The sequence below is a fragment of the Haliotis asinina genome, chromosome 1, assembly GCF_037392515.1.
Source record: "Haliotis asinina isolate JCU_RB_2024 chromosome 1, JCU_Hal_asi_v2, whole genome shotgun sequence".
In the NCBI taxonomy this organism is placed as follows: domain Eukaryota; kingdom Metazoa; phylum Mollusca; class Gastropoda; order Lepetellida; family Haliotidae; genus Haliotis; species Haliotis asinina.
This window is the reverse complement of record NC_090280.1, coordinates 76,284,782-76,305,605: the sequence shown is the minus strand read 5'-3', so window position 1 is coordinate 76,305,605 and position 20,824 is coordinate 76,284,782. Positions and strand designations below refer to the sequence as shown.

The 20,824-nt window shown below is 41.8% G+C and overlaps 1 protein-coding gene across 1 annotated transcript; it reads left to right on the top strand.

The window, feature by feature from the left end:
• Positions 1 to 2,041: 2,041 nt before the first annotated feature.
• On the top strand, positions 2,042 to 20,570 carry LOC137297375 (LHFPL tetraspan subfamily member 7 protein-like). The gene is made up of 2 exons (XM_067829382.1): positions 2,042 to 2,480; positions 19,212 to 20,570. Exons 1-2 carry the CDS (start codon positions 2,117 to 2,119, stop codon positions 19,424 to 19,426), a joined length of 579 nt encoding a protein of 192 aa, XP_067685483.1. The 5' UTR covers positions 2,042 to 2,116; the 3' UTR covers positions 19,427 to 20,570.
• Positions 20,571 to 20,824: the final 254 nt, after the last annotated feature.

Sequence of the window (20,824 nt, the reverse complement as noted above, 5' to 3'; positions counted from 1 at the left end):
TATGTCACTGGAATATTGCTGAATGGTGATCGAAGATGTGTTTGTCTTTGTGACGTGAAACCCATGATCACGACGGCTGACACCAGAAAAGGTCTCCATAGGACGACCACACTCTTTAACCGCTAGGCTACCCCAACATGCACCTACACACACAGAGAGAGAGAGAGAGAGAGAGAGAGAGAGAGAGAGAGAGAGAGAGAGAGAGAGAGAGAGAGAGAGAGAGAGAGAGAGAGAGAGAGAGAGAGAGAGAGAGAGAGAGAGAGGCTACACGTTGTATGATCTCCCTAAGCATTGCATCTACAATGTAGTCTTTATTCGTTTATCAGATATAGCAAAAATAGAAATTTATTAACGGTTAATATCTAAAGGGAATACAAACAAACTGGCGTCCTTAGAACTGTCACTTTAATGGCTAGAACTACTATACACTATACACCCATGGGCTTACCGTTCAGTTAAGCCTTAGAGCTAGGTAACCTATAACCCATTGTGTGCGTTCTCGGTGGAAACGATGAGAGTCGGCTGAAACCCTCACTCACTCACTCACTCACTCCGCCAACCTGACACCATTGCTAGGGGTCGATATTCCCAGAGAACTGGCTAACTCACGCCACAACCGTCCATGCCCACACATGCAATGCTGGCAGCAGAGATGTAAAATCTATAACCGCCGTTCCCGCAGCCGCCACCACCACGGAGTGCTGATCAAGAACATTTACATGCTTTTCTGTTCAGCTAAGTACTCTAATATTTCAACAGATAGAAATCAACCCTTCTTCTACGGGTCGCGATGTTCAATGTTGTGTATCACAGATATGCATGTCGGCGATCCACCCTGAAGACATTGTCTTTAGAGGCAACTATTCAGTGTAGGGTATTTGTTACTTCATGAGTATGTGAGCATGTATGTATGTGTGTGTGCGCGCGTGTGTGTGTGTGCATACGTGTGTGTGGCGTGCGTGTGTGTGTGTAAATGGTTGCATGGGTGCGCATGCGTGGTTTGGTTTTGGATGAGGTCTGTACAGTGAGCCATTTTCAACAGTATCTTAATTAACCTATAAGACAAGGAGAGAGAGAGAGAGAGAGAGAGAGAGAGAGTTCTCATAACTTAAGAGAATTAATTAGTCAGACGATCCATGTGTGTTTCCCTCGAGATTCCTCTTTGAAAATTCATTTATCTTACTTCAGTATCCCAACACATACCATCGCCTGACTTGACCTTTACGTGTTACTTTCATCAACAAAATCACTCTAACATTTACCAAACACCACTGAGACCTGGCACGCTGTGTCGGCCTTTTTCATTCACTGTTGTATAAACACCATCTCAAATTCTACTGCAACCGACCGGCAACGTTTGATGAATTTATCCCCAGCAAAACCCTCTCAAAACCAATACAACCGATTGGTCACGGCTTGACTTGGCACCATATGGTAAATCCATACCCTCAGGTCAGAGGAAATATAAGACATTCTGTAATTGATTTCCACACAACCGACCCTCCCGCCCTCCTCCTCCACCAAGAGACGCCTGGTGAGTAGCGCGTGCTCCCTCTTCCTCTCTGCACGCGCTAGCTTGTTGGCGGCCGGCTGTCCGAGCGAAATGAAGGCTCGACGGTACCTGCAAGTGACGCCGAATAGGGCATAGGTCCCGTATTGATTCTCAGAGAAGCTCGCACAATAATGATTGTTCTTGATATCCGTGTGATAACGCCAGGAAGTTGTCGTCTGCTTGGGAGGTGCAGACTAGCGCTGAACATGCTTGGAGGACTCCCGTCAGCTGGGTGTGCTCTAACCCCGAGCTTCAAAGACCAGAAGGCTGTTTCCGCTAATGAACCATTTTGACGCTATTTCTAATGACTTTAGTGAGAGACACTCACGTGCGGAACTTGTGCGATGGACGTCGGGTCTCATTTACCACTGGATAGTTTAGACGTATGTACTTAACACCTAGTTTGATCGACACATGATGTGTTGTGTACCAAGTGGTCTTTAAACAACCATATCGAACCGACGCGAGAGGTAAACTTCCAAAATGTGATGATGAACGTCGATTAAAGGGCCTTTATTATTGACTTAAACGTCAACTTCGGAACCACTGTCCGGGGATGGAGCAATGCCGTCTCCGATACTAATGATATGGGCTCTACTGTCGGTTTTAGTTGCGGGTACATGTACTTTCAGTTTTCTTCAACCATTCTGGTTCATCCACTTGGACTACACCCACTCCTTCGGACTCATCAGCTACTGCTTCGGAAACACTCGGTTCGCTTACTCTAGGGAGACTTGCCTCGCCTATGGGGGTAATTTCAACCTGGGGAGCATTCCTTCAGGGGCGTGGCAGGCATCGTGTGTGTTGTATGGAGGGGGGTGCGGACTTCTGTGTCTCGGGGCATTTATTGCAATATGTGTTGCCATCATTCCAGCCGATTACAGAAAGAAGCCGACTCGATTGGCGGGCTACACCCAAACGGTAGCAGGTGAGCATTCTGTATTCTAGTTAAACTATAATTCTTTTCAACTATAATTTATCGTTTCTGAGCTAACTGTTTATATTGTCTGATTGTCTGATGTGTTCATATAAGACTCTCTGTTGAAATGAACGTTCTGCTTTTCCTAAGCTGGTTGGTAATTCCGTCGATACCTGTTGCATTGAGTCTCGTCGGCGTTGGGTTCTGTATGTCGAATGTTGCAGATTATGTATCGGAGATAAATAACAGATTATATCAGAAATATATATTCGGAGTTGTAGTACAGTAAGAAATGAAAAATAGTTTTCACAAAATGTCAAATAAGTGTTCTCATGAAATATTCATATCGATTGACGGAGAGATTTAGCAACAGGACACTTGACAATGTACTGCTAATATCAAGGTCGATAGTTAGATGAGAGCAGGTTTATTCATCCCTGGATCCCAGGTAGATAAGGACCTCGGCACCAAGGTGCTGCAATGGCAGCTGATGTGGGTCATGTGACCAGGCGGGCAGACCAGGTCTGGTGACGCGCGTGTCGTCCTGTCCAGATGTCGCGAATCGTCGCTCGTGTTCGTCTGCTGACTCGTCTGCCCCAGGCGCGAGTACTTACCGGCACTAATGTTGCTGACAGCGACGTGAAAATTTTAAGTCAGTCATTCGTACGTGTGTTTGGTTTGAATTACTTTACTTGAAAAAAAAATACGGAATCGACAATCTGGAAAATACAGAGAAATGTTGTCATTCGGATCAGCGCCGAGTCCTGATTTTGCCCTTTCTTTCCCCGCAGAGTATGAGAATGAATAATTATATATGTATGTATTTGCATAATATTAGGTATTTAGGTCCATAATTTATGTAATGCTCTTAATGATATGTACTATTTTGACCTTTTTGATTTGTAACAATGGCCTATATTTTGACCTTAATGATGTGTAACAATGTCCTTTATCTAAATTTATGTCACTAAATATATGGAGACGTGTCCATAAGTTTATGTTATGTTCTTAATTAGATGTAGCTGTGTTTTAATGGTATATTATGTCCTTAAGATGCTGTGCTATTTGTCTTATTCTTAAACGCATGCACGTATGTCATAATTAAATGTAGTTACGTCCTAAATATTATGTAGTTTATGTAGTTATTGTCCATACTGCGGATTTCTGGACCTAGGGTGTTGCGCGGTGGAATGAGTGGGTTTGTAGAGAGCTGTGGTTATTCGACGATGTGCCTTATTACTGAAAGATTACCCGAGGAAAGTGGCTGAGGAAGGTGATGGCAGTTGTTGCCTTTTAGGTGAGACCCGCGAACATAACGTGTTGCTCATCATTTTTAAAACATGAGCATGGCAAACTGGGTGTTCGAACCCACGATCACAGGTTTGAAGTCTATCTAAGGGGAGCAACTCTGCATGGCTAATTGCAGTATCTGCGACTGGCCGCCCCTGCGATTCTGTTGTAAGAAGTTCTATAAGCACCAATGACTTAATATTGGTTGGTTTGTTGTTTAATGCCACACTCAGCATTAGCCCAGCTACATGGCAGCGATCTGTAAATAACAGAGCCTGGACCATTCAATCAAGCGATCAACAGCATGAGCATCGATATACGCAGAAGGGATACGATGACATGTGCCAACCAAGTGAGCCAGCCTGACCACCCGGTCCCGTTAGTCGTTTTATGACAAGCATAAATGTTTTTGGATTCAAATAAAGTAGTTATTTGTCCACCCAAATAAAGATGTGTGGCTATGCATGTGACGCTGTTAGTAATTGAGAAAGGTTAGAGTTACGCCTCATTTAGCAATATTCCTGTAATAACACGACGGGGGTAACCAGAAATGGGCATCACATATTGCACCCATATGGGAAATCGAACCCGCGTCTTCGGCATAACGTTTTGACCACTAGGCTACCCCTCCGTCCTTGACTCAAGTAAATTGTAAATAACTCTCTCCTGTTCCTACTTTGATGTGTGAGAATGTAAACATAAGATTCCCTTTTCTCATTTTATTTATTTTAAGTGCGATAATGTAAACTGACGCCATCTTTTTAGAGTCATTTTGTCATAATTCTAATTACGAGAATATAAACTAAGCCATCTCTTTATTTTCTCCCATTTTAAGTCCTAGAACATAAACTTAAGTCATACCCTGTGTCTCTCTAGATCTATTCGTAATGATATATTTCCCGAAACTAAACTCTGGACGACGTCACAGTCTGGGTTCTATCGAGAGCCAAACATTCAGGGCGTGACCCCAGGGAACACAGCTGAAAAGACCTTCCAAATGTCATTATAAACCCTTGTCCCGGGGTCAAGACAATAAAACGTGTATTTAACGCCGCGTAATGACACGCTATCCCGTCATGCTATATCAGCTTCACCCAGTACCGTTAGTGTTGAAGTAGAACAAGCACCGTGTGACTGATGGTGATCGTTTACAGGGTTCGTCAGCTACTTGTGATCTCACGAGTGTGGGTGGTACCCTTCAAAGAAAGAACTATTTTCAAGTTCGGAGACGGTTGGCAAGAACGCTCATTTAAACTGTTCTTGTACAGAATGATTGATTAGTTATTTTCCTGAAGACCTAGTTTCCATACCAATGATATTTCCTGATGGAAATTCACGGCTGTAGGGGTGTGGGGTGTGAATGGGAGAGCGAGGATGGGCGAGGGTGCCGTCTTCTCCTTGAAACGTACGGATTTCGTTGTTTTTGAAACATGTAACTATGGCGATATGTGGTGTTGTTATATAACAATAACCTGGCTGGGCACTAAAACACCACCAGCCCTTTCATTGCCTCTTCCCCTCTAGCGTACATTTTAAGTCCGAGAGGTCTCTCTCTCATGTAGCCTCTCCCTCTCCCTTTCTCTCTCTTTCTAATGTTAATCAAGCAAATGCAAAACGAGCGAAGGTTAGCTAAGCTGGCTCCCCCTTCCCACTTCTCATTCCATACAAGGAACACAGCTAATTATCTTGACGTAAACCACGGTGCGGCTAGGGTGACACTGTGTTAGGCAACACTCATTATTGGCTTACTCATTATTAGTCATCATCATCATCATTATCATACAATTACCACAACGTAATATGCTGAATAATTTATACATGTAACATAGACGAACATATAATTTCTTAGGTATAATTATGTAGAAGGCGTTTCCCTGAATAACAGCGCCCCCTGATTTATAAAGCTGAAAATTAAGTGCAGGCGGAGTAGTAGTACCGGCCGCGATGTTCTTCTTAGATCGATGCTCATGCTGTTGATCACTGGATTGTCCCGATTATTTACAAACCGCCGCCATATTGCGGGAATATTGCTGAGTGCTTACGTCAAACAACAAACCAACAAAGATTAACCAGGAACGCTTAGTTAATACGTTTGTAAAGTTTTCGTCAGATTCAATTTTTAATGAATATCTTCTTATGCCTCACGATATGTATCTTAGGTGTGTGTTTGTGTGTGTATGTGTGTGTGTGTGTGTGTGTGTGTGTGTGTGTGCGTGCGTGTGTGTGTGTAGTGTGTAAGAGAGGCTAAAAATATTAACACGTTCTGTTTGTTTCACATTGAGATCTTGCCATGAAAACACAAACTTCAGATATATTAACCCCCCCCCCCAAAAAAAAAAAACAACAAAAAAAACAACAACAACAAACAAACAAACAAGCAAAAATGTCTATGACCTGTACACAGCCCCATCTACATTGCGATACAAAGACGGCCAAGCTGACTCATCTAAAGTTAACTCGTTATCATCGGTAATTTGTCGGTAACCAGCCATGGACAGAAATCGTTTTCTAAATGTCACGCTTTGCCTTCCCCACTAACAAATAAGCCTCCCGCACCACGAAATGCTGTACCACGAATTAACGCCTAACTTATTTCCTGGAGCTCGATGGATTTTACTACGAACATAATTTTCAAATGATGGCATAAATCAAGGTCCTTCCTCGGGAGAAGTGAGTATTGTTTAGCAGTAATCCTGCAATATCAAGGCGAGGGACAGAAGAAATGGGATTCACACATTGTACCAATGTAGGATTTTAACCACTAGGCTACCCTGGAAGTCAGTTTACTGAATCTTAAAGAGGTATCCGTGTGTAACGGCTTCATGTTTGTTTGTGTGTTTGGTTAAGTCTACATCATCGACAAGAGCCGACAGGATCAGCACCCACTCCTGCTGTGCCACCCACATATATGTCGCTGTCTGAGTGAATAAGTCACATTTATCGACGACCTTGAACTTTCAAACAAACAAGTTTCAAACAAGTTTCATCAGCTCTCGCGACAGACACGAGGTAAATATATTCAGCCCTGTTGGGTGAAGTAGGCGCACTGGACACTATAGTTTGACATACAAGATGAAGCCCATATTAGCTAAAACGTTTCACGAACACCTGGTGTTATTGCTTTTCAGTGATCCATTCATACGTTTGATACGTCTGTCTTCCCAGGGGCGGTTGGGTAGCCTAGTGGCTAAAGTGTTCGCTCGTCACGCCAAAGACCCGGTTTCGATTCCCCACACGGGCACTGCATGTGAAACCTATTTTTGGTGCCTCCCCCCGCGATATTGCTGCAACGTTGCTAAAACCTCTCTCACTAACTCACTCTATTTTCACTGTCTTCCCGACATAATCTGTTTCGGATTGACATTACTCTGCCATTCACATATAATTAGAGTCCACTGAGAGTATTAATGTCACATGTCAATTCGGCCTGGCAGTCTATGTACATCGCTCGATGTCTTCTTCGAAGCCGACTGTATGTGCATCAGCTCCATTGAGTGTCCGCCCTGTCCACTACCTGTGGATGATTCCCCGATTGTAAGTCGATGCTGCGTCTAAAATACGTTAAGTTTATTCCGCACGCAGGGACTACATTGACATATAAGACAAGCGATTCCTTACGACAGCCACAAATTGATCCACAGGGAATAAGTGTAATACAGTTAAGGTAAGCAGCGTTGCCATGGTGACAGCGTCTTTTTATCACACAGTGTCCATCATTTGCGGCATCAAATCGGTTTGGGCGAGTTATGGGAGTGTATTAGAAGCGTAAACTAATTAACGCTCTATCAAACTATCCATTTCCGAGACAAGCCAGACATTTTCAGAATAGATCTTAACACGTTAGACATAGTCTCGATATATAAGCCGCCATTAATTCATGTTTGTAATGATTTCTTGAAGCATTCAACACCATTTGCATCAAAGAAGTCTCTCGGGGAGGGTGCGGTAGCCTGGTCTTTAAAGCGTTAGCTCGTCACGCGGTAGAACTGGGTTCGAATCCCCACATGGGCACAATTGAAGTCCACTTGTGTAATACTCCTGTTCTATACGTAAGAGCGGCGTAAAACCCTCCTAGTCACTAACCCAGTATGTAGTTGACAGATGGCATACCTCGCGGAAAACCTAATTCTCCCATTGTCGAATGCTCCAGCAGTCTTAAAGGGGCGGTTCATTGTGGATTTAATATGTATTAGATGGCTCAGTTTGTTTCTCACTTTTTGCAGCATTCAAGCAATAACGCCAGCCTTCGATTTCACATTTTGAATCGAGCTCGGGTTTTCGGAGTGTCGTACGAATGCTTTACCATTAAGCTACCCGGGGTACCTCTCCACCCTTTTATGGGAGTTAATCTGGATAGCCTCTTGGTACTAAGAGTGTTTCCTACGAAAGCGATAGACGGGATTTGGCGCATTAACACGCTGAGTGAGTAACTGGGTTTAGCTTCACGTCGCTTTCATAAATATACCAGCCAAATCAAAGCAGGGGACACCAGAAATGGGCTTCACACATTGTATCCATGTAGGGAATTGAACCCTAGACGGTGTGACGGGCGAGTGCGCCAGCCACCAGGCTACCTTAACCTCACTGAGCACAAATCACCAAAGAACACCATTCAATAAAGCTCCCATATAACAGTTGATCTAAAAATTGAAAGAAGAACCCCGATTAGGTCGAAATACTATTGGAATTTTTCACGAAAGCTGATTAAATACAAGCTGGGAAAAATCCTTGACTTGGTGTGCCCCCGGGGTGTTTATTCCGTCCTTATTTATCAGACACTTGCAAAAAGCGGCACCACGACGGTCATTTCCACTGCGTAAAGGATACGACTTCCATGTGTTATCTCATTAATTCAAACGACATTATCTCTTTGACACTCATGGCATCCCATCTCATTCCACAAATGTCCACACTATCTCAAAAACTTTTGAAACAAATTCAACATATAATACAATTAGCTTCGCGTATTCGATAAGATCATGGAAAACTTTGTTAAAGGTTAACCAGATTCTACTGAAACACGTTGATTTTCCCAACACACACACAAAAAATGTTAAATTCCCCAGGAAGGAACGGCCGTTTTTAGGCTCATTTATAATCATTCCCATTGAACTCGTCAACTCATGAGTTAATGTGCCGGTATGCGCAGCTGAAATCAATGACATTTAATAGCCAATTTTTTCGTCTCATTGCGTTTTATTCCGATTTCATCGCCATTCTCTCTTCATCACGACGTCCGTGATGAGATCCATACCAGCAGAAACTAAAGATTCATTCCAATTCGCCCGCTTTCACTACTGCCTCGATTACACCGCGGGCTCCACCTTATATTTGCATCATTGTTCGAGACTATCCTTGTCCGAATAGCGAACAGGCCAATGTAAAACATAGCCCCGAAAGGATGCCATACATAATGACTAACTCTCCATACCTCAGGCTTTGATTGGTCGGCTAAAGGTTCAAATTAGCAGCATTAGACGACAATGGTTATTATTTTTCGTTGATGTCTTCGGTGAATTATGTAATTTGCATCGATAAATTATCGGTAATTGTTCCTTGGGTCCGTGTGGAGGTCAAATGAGCTATTTGTATGCAAATACTGAGGGTGCAGTTATATAGTTCACGTGCGAAAGAGTATGTCTTTTTTTTTCAATGGCATCTGGTACTAGAATACGAAGACGTCATTCCCTAAACCCGATTTGGATGTAAACTGGTTGTTTCAATTTACATAGTATTGAACTTACTGTCACAGAATTGAATTTCCCTCATGGACTTTGTTTCACGATACCGGAGGGATAGATAGATATTGTGATAACGAATTAGTGAATTCTCGATACGAGGCATGAAATATCGATTCCTTTGAAGTTAGGAAACCGTATTAAGGAAGTGTATTCTATCATGGACGTGAATGATTATGAGGCTGGTTTGGGTTTAGCGTCCCTTTGAACTGTGTTTGAATTTTATCATTGTGTGGCAGTTTGATGTGGACGAAGGCCTAAAGAGAGGTCTTTGGACGTTTATCTCTTTGTTGAATCAGCAAGACGTATGGTGTTCATAAACCAAACGCAATAGCCTCGGGAAGCTAGGGTTCAAACCGACATATTGACTATGATGGCTGATAGGATAAACTGAAGGGGAAAAAAGTATACAGCCATGTTTTGGTGAGTGAATGAGCATAATTTTACATCGCACTGAGCAATAATTCAGCTGTATGGCGGCGATCTGAAAATAATCAAGTCTGGCCCAGACCAGTCATCAACAACATGAGCATCAACCCCAATTGGAATACAACCACAAAGTCAGCGTAGCCTGACTACCCGATCCCGTTAGTTGCCTTTTGCGACACAAGTGCTCGTATCACATGTCTTAAGAGGCGACCATCAGGATAGGGCGGTCAGACTCTCTGACTTGGTTGACACAAGTCCTCGTATCACATGTATTAAGGGGCGACCAATAGGATCGGATGGTCAGACTTGCTGACGTGGTTGACACAAGTCCTCGTATCACATGTCTTAAGGGGCGACCAACAGAGTCGGGTGGTCAGACACGCTGACTTGGTTGACACAAGTCCTCGTATCACATGTATTAAGGGGCGACCAACAGAGTCGGGTGGTCAGACACGCTGACTTGGTTGACACAAGTCCTCGTATCACATGTATTAAGGGGCGACCAACAGGATCTGGTTGTCAGATTCGCTCACTTGGTTGACACAAGTTGACACGCTGTTGATCACCAGATTGTCTGGTCCAGCCATGATAATACACACCGCAACCGTATAGCTGGAATAGAGCTACAAACCTCTCTCTCTCTCTTAATCCAAAAACATATACCCCCTTCTTCCCCTCCTCCTCTCTCTTAGTAGGTGTAGCTGCCGACCAACCTGTGTTGGTTCGTGACGCTGAACACATGATTCCCCACATAGGTACAATGTTAGAACGTGTCCCCCGCCATGATATTGCTGGAATATTGCTAAAAGCGGCATAAAACTAAATCCACTCACTCAGTTTTAAAGAAACGATATTGATAAATATTTAAGGCTAATCCTGATGTATAAGGTGCATTTTAACCGAACACTTTCAAACTATCAAAATAAATCGACATCAGGTCCTAATTCAATTTGCAATTTCATATGATTCATTTCTTCCACCAAGCAAAGAAAAAGCACATGCGCAATGATGGCACATGCAGATGTTCGTTCCATATGGTGGTTTTCAGTGCTGGCATTAAAAAGGCCTAATGTCATTGATGATTGTTCCTCGCATAGAATGCCACGTTACGAGCCTAATGTGCAGTTCCGAACACAGTGATGCATCCTTGCTGTCAACTGGAACCATATTTGAAAAATATGTTATAAATCTGAAATTTAATTTTTTACTGAATGATATGTGGACAGTCTTTCCTGTCATGCAGAATTCTGACATCTTGTCAGGAAAGACAACTCCTTCGTTAAAACTCAAACGCCAACATTTTCAGAACTATAAGTCGGTAATCAAGGTTTCCATTTTTCAGTGTCCAAACTTAAGGATAGTGTCGATAACAGTGCTACAGCTCTATGATTTGAAGTTATTTAGCAAACTGAACTGAACATGACATCAATCTCCGATCTCGACAAATATGAATATTTGCTTTGGCATGTATATTCAAAATGTTTAACTTCATTGAGTGATTTCAGCCTGCGGCCTTAATACTGAAATTAATGATTGACTATTTCATGCCACCGTTAATGATTTAAGACCCTGTCAGATTCGCCGTGCTTTATCACACTTTGTTGTGGAAGAGAAACACTTGCTGTGCATCACAGATACGTCTTGTGAAATACGTGTCATCAACAGCTCTGACATCGATCACGGCAATAGGGAACCGATGACATGTGTTAACCAAGTTCGTGAGCCTGACCACCCTATCCTGTTAGTCGCCTCTTACGACCACCATGGGTTGGTGATGTTTCTTGGACATCGCAGACATGTCTGATGAAGGAGTTCGACTTCACCGTCCTAGCCCCGATTTTTTCAAACCGAGATTGACAATTTGAAAAAGCTGATTTTTAAAAATCTCATCTGCATTTTAAATGAGGCCGAATCAACTTAAACAATCTATTCAACGCATTTCTAGCAATCTATCCACCAAACTCAAACTAGTATTATGTTTGAGTTCAAGATTGATTTTAGTACATTCTGGGACATTTTTACATTTTCCTGCGTTTTCTCAACATTTGAGTTAATACTGTAATTACGTTTGTTTCGAGAAATTGGGGCCAGGATATGTTTAAAAAAGGCGACCGGATCCGTAAGATGGACGTAGGTCAATATTAAAGTATAGAGGTTAGCCATATTGCCATCCAGACATATGGTCAACGCGGTACGATCGCTTTGTGAACAGGATCCCGGGGTAATGTCACAATGTATCAAACCATTCGTAACTACTCGTCTCTTTCCGTGACCTACAAGAAGACTCGTACCCCTCTCGTACGCCATCATTGCCAAGAATTGGCAAACCAATCAAATCGCGCGTAGCAAAACGCATTTCAAAACATGAAAATGGCGGGACCGTTGAACTTTGAAACTTCGCTAAACTATACAAAACATGAACTTTGAGCTAAAGGATGAACATTGTCAACTTTCAACACTGAAACATATATTTACAAAGGAAATGACCGTATTTTTGTTTTGCCCATGGGATGTAGCATATTCTTACAGCCATGTTTGGAAATTCAGAGTTATCTTTCCTTGATCATCGTACTAGACTGTTTTCATCCCAATGAACGTTTGCGCTTAGGCAGGATCGAATCGTCAACATGGCCACGAGAGGAGTACGAGTCGCCATCCGGCTTGCCAAAATGACACGAGCAGTTACGAATGTGTATCAAACATAAAACAATCAATCGTCAATGCTTGAGAATAACCAGCTTCGAATTTCCAACGACATTGTTCGTAAAGACAAAACAGCAGTAGAGATTATATGAATAGATGACGGAAAATCATTGTTTACTGGAACCAGAGAGTTTTAAAATAAACTCGGGCAAATTTTAATGTTGCGGTTTGGGAGAGTTTCATGCATGTAAAATCAAGACCTAGTGTTTTCGTAAGATGTAATCCTGAAGGAATCCGTCCAGGGTTCATGGCGTTTTCGAGTCCAGGGGCATCCTGGCAACATGTGGAACTCGTCCTGTGATTTACCGTTATTTTATTGATGAGTGTTTGTTTCTCATGCTCAGCAGCCAGTTGTAGATTTGCATTGCAATATTGTCACTGTTTCTGACCAGTTCCGAGAAGCTGAATGTCGTTTCTGAATTTTACATAATCGGGAACTTTACTCTAAGATTTTGTTATATCCAAGTCCGAATATTTTTATAGGTTTAAATAGGTTGGGAAATTTCAGTCTAAGAGGAAAATTTTTTTTGCCACCTTCCAACCACTTTTGACAAAAGAGAGTAAGTGAGTTTGGTTTTACGCCGCTTTTAGCAATCTTCCAGTAATGTCACGGCGGGGGACACCAGGAATGGGCTTCACACATTGTATCCATGTGAGGAATCGAACCCGGGTCTTGGGCGCAACAAGTGAACGCTTTAACCACTAGGCTACCCCACCGCTCCGCATTTGACAATAAAATGTTGTGGAGAAACGGTTCATGTTTTAATGGCCAAAAACAGAAACATTAGTTTTATTGTTAGTGGTCTGTGACCTGAAATTCCACCTTTATTATCGTCTTTCGTTTAGGTACGATAAAGCAACATAGTGCTTAATGCTAGTATTACCCTCGGTATTGCTCTGTGCGACAGGATCTAAATGTCAATCGATGAAAGAACAATTAGTGATGTTATAAATTGATGATATCACCGTAAGTGCAGTCGTTTCCCTTTCATGGCATTTAATGTGATACCGGATACAAAACGCAGCGACAAGGCTGTACAAATGTTGATGTCATGGAGATTCCTTTTCATGCGCATGCGCATTGTTTACTTTGGCCTGCAACAACGGCAAGGTTCAGCCATACGTGAAAGGTTGTCGTTAATAGAAATAATTTGTTCTTTGATATTAAGTTTTTACACAACTTTTACTGTTTAACTGTGTCTTTGGTTAGCATTAGTTTAAGTGTAGAGTGTTGCCTTTTATAACATTTCAACGCTGCCTAGACAGAACGCAGTATTTGACTGGCGTCGCGAATGCTTTTGATGTAATCCATCTACGCTGATGGTAGCGTCGTGACTTTCAGAAGACATCAACTAAATACCGAGTCAATTAAAGTGCACTTGGCATTTGAAACTTCAGAAAAATATCCTTCTGTAATGAGTCTGAATCAGATTTCTAAAATGACATTCTTGTGTTGTGTTTTTAATTGATCAGATGGGAAGACCCAGGGATTGTCGATGTTTTGCCAAAGCAGCTGCGTTTTTGACGCTTGGTTTACCATCGGCTTTTAGGAAACGATTATTAATTCTGGCTTTTACAACTAATAGCTTATAAGATATTTATTCGGAATTCAATTCTGACACTGGAATACAAGATTGCCTGTCACCTCCATCTGACGCGCCAACCGGCTAGAGTGCTTGCCCGTTGCGTCTGGACAACACCCCAGTCAGCGCGCGTTGAAGCGGGGACGGGATTGGCAGGCGATCCATGGCGAATTAGACTATGTTCGGCTTATGGATCTCCCGGGGTTGGCAAAATGGCAGCACTTACATAATGAAAACCTGCTGTCGATATGAGCTGTCGTAATCTCTCCGCTACCCGGCTCCTTGGACGTGAACTTGTCCAAACACTATTGAATTGTGACCCTCCCAGCTTGAAATATGCCCTTGATGCTTCGGTTTATCAGCGTAATGAGGTCTGTAGTTTTAGCGATCGAATGGACCCACAGGGAGGGTGCCAGATGAATGGAGTAACACTTCATCAATCAGGCAGGTTTCGGATGCTTTTGGGGGCTTTCTCTCTGGGCTCTGACCTTTTGGTTTGGACGGGAGTCTAATTTCCACTTATGAGATATCTGAATTAATTGACGGGCTGAGCAATCAACAATCGCCTTTGAGAACTGTTGATAGGCTCTGGACTGTTGTTCACTTCACTGAACACTTATCACAAAGGCTTTAGACCCTTGGGTATGGTGTTAGAGCACTATGATGGGACTACAAGTCATAACAAAAGGCTTACTGATGGAATCGGAGCCAAACACAAGTTGTTGATATAATAGCTCTTGTACCATAGCGACCCTGGTGTGGTCGAGAGGCTCATCTCGCTTATGTTCAGCGTTCGATTCTCTTGAATAGGTGTAACTCGCTGAACGAATGTCGAATGGATAGAGTGAATACCTCGAGAGCTTTAGGTCGGTGACGGACGGTGGGGTGAGTGAGTGATTGAGATTAGTTTTACGCCGCACTCAGCAATATTCCAGCTATATGGTGGCGGTCTGTAAATAATCGAGTCTGGACCAGACAATCCAGTGACCAACAACATGAGCATCGATCTGCGCAACTGGGAACCAATGACATGTGTCAACCAAGTCATCGGTTGACCACTCGATCCGACAAGCATAGTCGCCTTTTATGGCAAGCATGGGTTACTGAAGGCCAATTCTACCCCGGGACCTTCACGGGTCCGGACGGTGGGGTAGCATAGTGGTTAATGCGTTCGCTCGTCACGTCGAAGACTGGGGTTCGATTTCCCACTTGTATACAATGTAATAAGACCATTTCTGGTGTCCCTGATATTGCTGGAATATGCCAAAAGCTCTACCCAGTCAGACAATTCCCGACAAGTGCACTGGTGTTTTTCCGTGTTTGGCGCTCGGCAGTTATCGGCACCGGGTCCGTAAACTATTCATGTACAGTTATGACACCGCACTAAACAAAACACAGCATCACTCCATATCAGTACAAACGACCGTTAGAACTGGTGATCAGCAAAGGCTTGCTGACTCAGTTGATACATGTCATCGTATCTCATTTCAGTAGATCAATGCTAATACTGTTGATCACTGGATTGTATGGTCCACACGCGGTGAAAGAGTATAGATGTATGCGGAGTTAAACAACAAACAGACAAAGAGGTGCAAACATGTGCATACTCACACACCTACAACATGTGCATGTTCTATTTAAGTGATCTCAAACGCAACATATTTCTTTGCTCATCATGCCACTGAAATTAGACAATTCCACAAGCAGACTGCAATATGTTATTTACATAACACATTAGCCTTTAAATAACTAATACCATTGCCACCAATCAGTGGTCCTATGTTACACGCTGATTCAAGAAGCACGTTCGAACAGGGGGTTCAGCAATAGCTTTAACTCACACAAATTGAATCAGATGCCACCTTCCCAACGCCCCAATCCCGTAAACCTGTTACCATGCCAGAGTATGTATAGAATGGCATTGATGAAGGTGTTTATAGCTGATGCACCTGACAATGGCACAGTCAGAAAACGAACACAAAAGACGCGTCATCCATCGAGGTTAGATTTCAGCCAGACACAAGACTCGGAAACAATTACTCCTCGAATCGTATTTAGATTGTATTGGCAGCGTTGATAAGCTGGAAAATTGAACAGTTGTTTTGACCATCTCTGCCAGACTGATGTATGGTATATGAAGTACGCTCTTGTCTGGAGCCGCGATGTGGATCGGGTGATTGGTTTGATGTGATTATTCGGCTACACGTCGTGTTGGGATCTGTGGTGTAATAAAGTATTGCGGTGCTGGAGCAGTGACCTTCTGTCTGTTGTCGGACCTGAAACTGTATCTACTTGACAGCATAATGACCAGACGTATCGCACGGACCAGCTCCCGTTGGTTCTATATTGCATTAAGTATGCCATTCTATTAGGGCCGGCGATTGGATTGAGGAGAAACGTCGATGTTTTACGTCTGAAACATTTTGACGTCGTATGGGACTGTGTCAACTATCCATATGTGAGTTATTGACTGATTGAGTGAGTGAGTGAGTAAGTGAGTGATAGTGATACAAGAGATTGGAAACATTTTGTCGCGGAAAAGGACCGCCTCAGCACTTCAGATTGGAAGGATGGCCGAGTGAGTGAGTGAGTGGGAGTTAGCGCTTTGATTGAGGATTTGTGTCGACATTTTACGTCTGAAACATATGTATGTCGAAAAGAGGCCTATAGTACATTACAATGCAAAATTTATATTCAAGCATAGTTTTAAATTTAATCAGAACTGGAAAAGCTCACCAAGCTACATTGAAGACTCTCATTTTGCATTTTTGTGAAATCTGTACATGTGGGCATGATAAATATACCTTAATCTTGCAGAACTCCACCATTTGTATTTGCTAACAATACGTGTAATTTAGCTAAATGTGGGTGAGTGAGAGTGATACTAGAGATTGGATTGAATAGTTACGTGTGAAACATTTTGTCGTGGAAAAGGACCACCTCAGCGATTCAGATTCATTGTTCCCGGCAAATATTTATTAAACGTCCCGCTTCAGTAAAAAGATCATGACAGGAACATCTAAAACGTGAAAGAGCTTTCAAACAGTAATCTTATAAAAGTAATTTGAATTATTTGTAATGTAAATAGTTCGTAATAACATCACTTACTTGATAAAGTCAGTGAAGTAGTTCGTTTCTGTACATTAATATCGTTTAGTTTTTGTGTTAATGACAAAACTAAATTTGATATTGGAAACACATTCTGTTTTTGTCAAACTTGTCCATAACCACTACTGAAAAGTATCTCTCTAACACCAGTAATCCAGATTCTGTGTCCATTGTTGTCGTAAAGTAACATCATATTATAACATTTCTTTGGGAGTGGGTGTGAAAAGATATGAAAAAGGCTTAACCAGTATTTAATGACCCTAATATCTAAGTGACGATAACGTGAAAAGCGATCACACTGACATGTACCACCAGGCTAGATGTACGTATTTTCTCATCTAACAATAGTTTAGATAGATACATAGATATTTATAAAACCCTGCCGTTTCTTACATAACTCCTTTAAAGGACCATTACTCACATAACTGCCTCTCTTCTTAAATACAATAACTTTTGTTTTAACTGTTCTGTTAACTGTTAATTTCCATTCATCACAGTAAGTTCATTGATTTGTCCCTGTAAACGTTTGACAGTGGATGAAAACAGAATAATTTCATCTAGAAACAACAGTCAGAATAACTAGGTTTTATCTGAATGAAGCTGGATGCCATGATTGCAGTTCTCGTTAATTTGAACAGCTGATTCATTTATGAAAAAGGCTTAACGGACTTAAAATGCATCCTTGTCTAACTCCTAACTGGCTAATAACTGTTTTTGAAATTTCACCTTTACATTCTAATAAATGCTACATAAAATTTATTCATTTTGCGACTTAGACCATGTTGTTTAAAAGATTCCGTGAAGGATGAGAAAGACCTTTGGTACTTACCTTATGGGACTCGTATTCGACTCTTGTTATGTCAGTGTTGTGACTTGTTCATTTGTTTAACAATGAGCTGAAACTCTCTTTTTTCGTCTTCCTTTAGAATCGGAAACAGAATAAATACGTCAGTTAAGTGATACAAAAAGGGTTCATGTAATTAAACATGTGTTGTTCATTATTATTCATTAACCCTCTATGACCCAACATTACATACCTCTATGTAAAACACGTATGCGACATTAACCTTTACCACTATCACGAAAGCTAACCACTACCATACAAATCTGACTCTTCGGTAGGCATGTCTGTGTGATTCACTGTGTACTAGCAACGATACCAGGTGTTGGCACACATATGAGGGAATCCTGTGCCGCCATTAGCACACACGACGATATGCTAAAACAGGACATCTGTTTACCCGAAGAACCCAAAGGAATATATTGAAACATGGCACTGCAGACATGATCCGTTGTCAGTGACACGTCAAATTTGGAAACATGCTCCACATGTGCACCATAAAAATGTTAAGAATCTTATTTGGGCGTCGAATGTAACAGCCACAAAACATTTTTGAGTAAGAGGGGTAGGGCACGCTTTGAAATGTCGTAGGTTATGGAGAGTGGACAACCAAACTTTATGCTGCTAGACTTTTGCTCGACATCAAGATACAAATTTACTGTTAGACAATTGACATCATCTCGCTTGTCATAGCATCTTGAATATAGTCTGTTATCTCCCTGAATATGTAAGTGTACATTCAAATATAAACCAGATAATACTGGGCGACCATTTCTTTGGGCTCTTTTGTTGTCTGGGAAATGTTTTTTCATCTGTTACAGAACGATATCCGACAATGTTATGCTTGAAGATAGTTAAATCATTGATTTCATTTTGCTAATCCGAGAAAAAATTATGCCTCATTTACAAGGAGATGAGCCAGAATGGGAACATGATTAGTGTCCTTATGCGTACGTCTTGCTAAAATGTACTACTCGCAAGTTAACTGTTATCTAATAGAATGTCAAGTATTTCACTTGTTTAATTAGTTTATTTGTTTCTGTTGCAGTATTGATAATGATAGCTGGTCTCCTGATCTACCCACTGGGACTAGGCTCCAAATCCTTCCGCGAGTACTGCGGCAACATGTCTTCCGCTTACTACTCAGGCCAGTGTCTGATTGGCTGGAGCTACATGTTGGGAATCATGGGAACTGCTCTCGCTATCTTCTGTCCATTCTTGTCTCAATTCACAGACATGAAAGCAAGTGAAATTTTCGCCTGACCAGTGATGGTAAAATGTTCTTGAAACGGGACAACCACCGTCGCATAGTTTAATCAAGGGACACAAACAATGTGTTCCTCCCGATGATTCCACTGAGATCAGTCAGGGGACGTGACATATTCCAAGCTGGGTCACAAAAACGATGAGATCAGAAGCGGCATGATAAAACACTGCACTCACTTCATGACGGCTCGAGCATGATGCCCAGCTTTGAATCGGATCGTTTCATTATTCAGTTTTATTCGAAATGTGTAGAACGTTATATCCTAATGGGATGGTGTTTTGGGATCACATGACCCTTATTGTCTTCCATTCGATGAATATGCTTTTTATCAAAGACTCCAGGTTTTCAATGTCTTCTCGCCAAACACCTAATGCAAGCATGGTGTCCCAACAAGCATTCGTCCCGACAAAGCGGAATGAGAATTTTAAACTCTCCTTAGAGGTGTATGAAACCGAGGAACGCAACATTAAAGTGAAACCTTTGATAAAGACGACATCGGCACCTTGAATATTGATGTCATTAGTTTTCATGGCGGACAGAGGAGTTTTATGTGGAAAGGTTCAAAAGCAGGACGTGGTCCAAACTACATCAAATCCTTTTAACAACATGTATACATAATTCAGAGGCCACCCCTGATCAATTTGCGAGGCAGACAGATTGACGAAGCCGATATTGAAACGCTTGAATAATCAATGACCTCGACACGGAGTTTGAAGATGACTCTCTCTTTGGAAGAAGTCAAAATCGAACTTGGAAACCCTCAAGGGTAGAAAGGTTGTGAGCTGTGTACATATTTTCCATTGCGCTTGTCGACAACCATTGAAGAAATCTCATTCAGTTGTTAGTATTTATTGGTTCTTAGACATCCTGGCTCTTCGAGGCTGCCTACCTTTACTGCTTGCTGACTTGGTGGCAAGGATTCTTTAGTGAAGTTTGGATCCTTGAACAGAGCACTGTCAGTCGTAGCAAGAAACATCTATATGTCTCTTGTTTTTAGCCAATTCCTGCATGAACTTGTTACAGTTTCTTTATTTCCAGAGATCATTTTATGCAACGTATTTTAAGTGTCATACTACAAGATATTTTTTAAATCTTTGATTTAATTTTATTGAATAAATGCATATGGAACATGGTTTTAAATCACATTTTGTCATTTTATGAATGATATGGATGTATAGTTTATATGAATAGTGTTGTGTCAGATATCCATTCCCGAAATTTCACGACTGTTTTGCCTTTTGCGCCAAATGGTGCCTCTCTTGGGCATAATTAACTGTTCCCGGGTATCAGTTTTTATAAGCTTTGACCAGTTTTAAGGGTACTGAAATGATCAATAAGTGCACTGAAATGAATCGAAAACTAGTAAAGCTATGGCTGACTAATATCTAAAGTCT